The sequence below is a fragment of the Aplysia californica genome, unplaced genomic scaffold, assembly GCF_000002075.1.
Source record: "Aplysia californica isolate F4 #8 unplaced genomic scaffold, AplCal3.0 scaffold00163, whole genome shotgun sequence".
In the NCBI taxonomy this organism is placed as follows: Eukaryota; Metazoa; Mollusca; class Gastropoda; order Aplysiida; family Aplysiidae; genus Aplysia; species Aplysia californica.
In genome coordinates this window covers 135,687-138,627 of record NW_004797433.1, presented here as the reverse complement: position 1 = coordinate 138,627, position 2,941 = coordinate 135,687, and the positions used below count along the sequence as shown (strand labels likewise).

The following is a 2,941-nucleotide window of genomic DNA, read 5'->3' as shown; positions in this document are numbered from 1 at the left end:
TTTCTCATAACAGACCCCCCCATCCCTACTCAATCTCTCTCGTAACAGAATCCCCCCGCCACGCCTACTCACTCTCTCTTCCGATGTAGAGCCTGAAGCTCGTTGAGATGGTTCCGGAAGCACATCTCTGCCTCGGCTGAGTTGAGCAAATCAAAGGGGATCCGGGTCTCCTCAGTGTTGTCCAGGAAGGATTCGACCTGCTTCCATGAGGTGACTCCATCCTCCTCCACCACCACAAAGTTGCTTTCAAACTCCTCATGCTCACAGATCAGTCTCCTCAGTGTATTCCAGCTCCTGAAGGGAAAGGGGGGGGGGGGGGGGGGGGGGGGGGGGGAGAGTGGTGAGGGGGGAAAGAACATTATTTTGTTAGAACAATGTGCCAAGACATCTTGCATGTATTTCATTTCCTCATTTCTTTTTATCTATTTTTTTTAATCCTTTTCTTTTCTGGGTCTTTTGTTGTGTTTTTAAACAATCTCTTCCAGCCCTGCTCTACTGGCATGAAGACAATGAAGGAAGTAGTGAGTAGAGTGGGTAAGGAAGATGGAAGGAAGATGGAAGGAAGATTAATGAAGAGAGGGAAGGAGTTTCAAAACCTATGATCACTTAACCTTTCTGGAGCACTTCCCAGCAAAAGCAGGATGGTCAAGAGAGAAAGGCTTACTTTATTCACTCTAATCTCCCTGTTGAGACCAAACATCACCCACACTACAAAGAAAGTATTCACTGTAATCCAAAACACAACAAACAACACTGTCATTTGCTCACCTTTCTGGTATAGACTCTAGCGAGGGCAGGAAGGTCTTCAACAACACGGGCAACTTCTCCAGGTACCTCTGCTCCTTGGAGCGAATCTGCTCGTCCCGGAGCCGTTTAGTGTGGGCCCGGAACTCTTTCCGAGCCTGCTCGGTGCCGAACATCTCCACATAGTGACCAAAGTCCGACTCCACCTCCAACTTCTTCTTCCAGGTGTTCCAGACCGCCTTGGGGTCGCGCACTGTCGAGCGCAAGAGGCTGAGATACGCGTCTTTGGCCACAGCCAGGAACTCATGGCGTTGTTTGCGCGCGTCCAGGAAGGGAAGGAGTTTGGTTCGAGCCTTCGTCTTGTCCATGAGGTGGGCCAGCAGCAGGAAGGCAGCCTCAATGTTGATGTTCTCATGGGCCGAGGTCTCCACCAGAGGCACGTTGCCCTTGAACTCTTTCCTGTTGGTCAGCTTCTCCGCCTCACGGACATACTCCTGGCAGGAGCTGTCCCCCTTGGTGGTGGCCAAGATGACCGGCTTTTTGGTCTTGAGGGCATTGTTAAGCAGGCTGGCCACAAACTCCACCTGCTTCTCAATGGAGCGCTGGGGAACTTTGCTCACGTCGAAGCAGCACAGGAACCCGTCGATGGTCAGTTTCCCCTCTGGCATGAGCACTTGTGGGTAGGCACTGTCTGTCTCCATGCCTGCACCATAAAACAATATAGGTGAGGCATCGTGATGAAATTAGACACTTGTCAAAATAATTAAATCGAAAAAACTGGCCTTTTTCCTTCAGTTCAGCAATTTTTTTATTGAATTTTTGTTTTTTGGCTCAACACTTTTTATGTCTATTAAAAGACATTTCGGTGTGGATTTTACAGATATGCTTTGATTAAAGGCACAAAAAATACACATTTTCAGTTTCCAAGGACTCTCAAACTTTGGAAGTCATCAAGCTTTCGTAGCCATTTTCTCGATAATACTACCTCTGACACTAAGGGACCACCACCTCTTACAAAAGCAAATATCTCGACTTCTATTCAAGATAGACGCGTATTTTTTTTCCCAACCGAAACAAAACAAATAAAGAAGCTTTAAGATGAAAACAATAACATCATCTGCCCAATAATTGACCAGCACTTGATTTAATCACATAGTGACACATTTATTTATAAAAGTAGGTTTTTACACCCCATCAACATATTTTAGATCATTTAGGAGGCCAGCTTTGACCACGCCTGTCAGAGCAAACTAAGCAGAGAGGGATAAAACATCCTAGCAAAAAGACGGAGTTACTCAGTAAAACTTCTCTCCAACACGAGAATCAATCTATGGTCTTCTGCGTGTGTTGGTGGAGCACAAAACTGCTACATACTGCATGCACAGACACTGATGTGGACTAAAGAAAACTTGAATCAGGTAAGTGTCAACCGAGAGGAAGGCAGTAAGAGATGTACATGAGCAAGTAACATATCCTTACCTAACTGATCTTTACAGATGTACATGAGCTTCTCCGCACTCTGGACCTTCCCGCCGACCGCCCGTTTCAGGTAAGTCTCTGTACGGGCCGTCTTGAAGGGAGAGAAGCTCACGTCATCGATGAACTCTGTCTGCTCAATCTGAGGGAGGAAATAACATTGTTTATTTTACTGTTCAATACAAAAGGCTCGCTTCACTGAGGGGGCTAAAGCAAACTTGGACCCCCTCCGTCTAAGACCGACTTGACCTAGTAAGCAAATGCAGGGTCACCGCGGGGGTCACAGCAGGAATGATGCTCTGTCTTACAGGAACAGGAAGCAGGTTTGGTGCTGTGACACTTTACTTTAAACATTGAGTGTATAATATATTAATTTAATATATGGCTATAAAAGTGAAGTATACTTTCCTTTTACTAATAAGGCCCACCTTCACAAAATCAATTATCGGTTCACTTTGCCTGGAAGTGATTTGAAGGACAGTACATTATATAACATAAGGAAAAAACTAGTAGAAGAATCGCACACCAGAGCATACTCCAGCCACCCGAAAGGGACTGTTGCTTCTAAACAATAAAAATGTATATTATGGAAAACAAAATATGTTTGTCACTATCCAAATAGCATAGACAGGTCATGTGATATCCATCAGCCAAAAATTCAAATCTAGTCTGCCACATGTAACAAGACATTGTTCCTCGAGGGAGGGAGGGAGGGAGGGAG

General features: G+C 45.5%; 1 protein-coding gene across 4 annotated transcripts in view; it reads right to left on the bottom strand.

Annotated features, from left to right (window-relative positions):
* LOC101860974 (rho GTPase-activating protein 5) overlaps positions 1–2,941 on the bottom strand; it is a 93,005-nt gene that overhangs the window by 63,856 nt on the left and 26,208 nt on the right. For all 4 annotated transcript variants that reach the window (XM_035969613.1, XM_035969612.1, XM_035969614.1 and 1 more), the window contains exons 4-6: positions 2,224–2,362; positions 769–1,447; positions 73–294 (exon numbers count right to left, since the gene is read on the bottom strand). In XM_035969613.1, the coding sequence (XP_035825506.1) occupies positions 73–294; positions 769–1,447; positions 2,224–2,362 (1,040 nt within the window). The remainder of the gene's footprint in view (positions 1–72; positions 295–768; positions 1,448–2,223; positions 2,363–2,941) is intronic.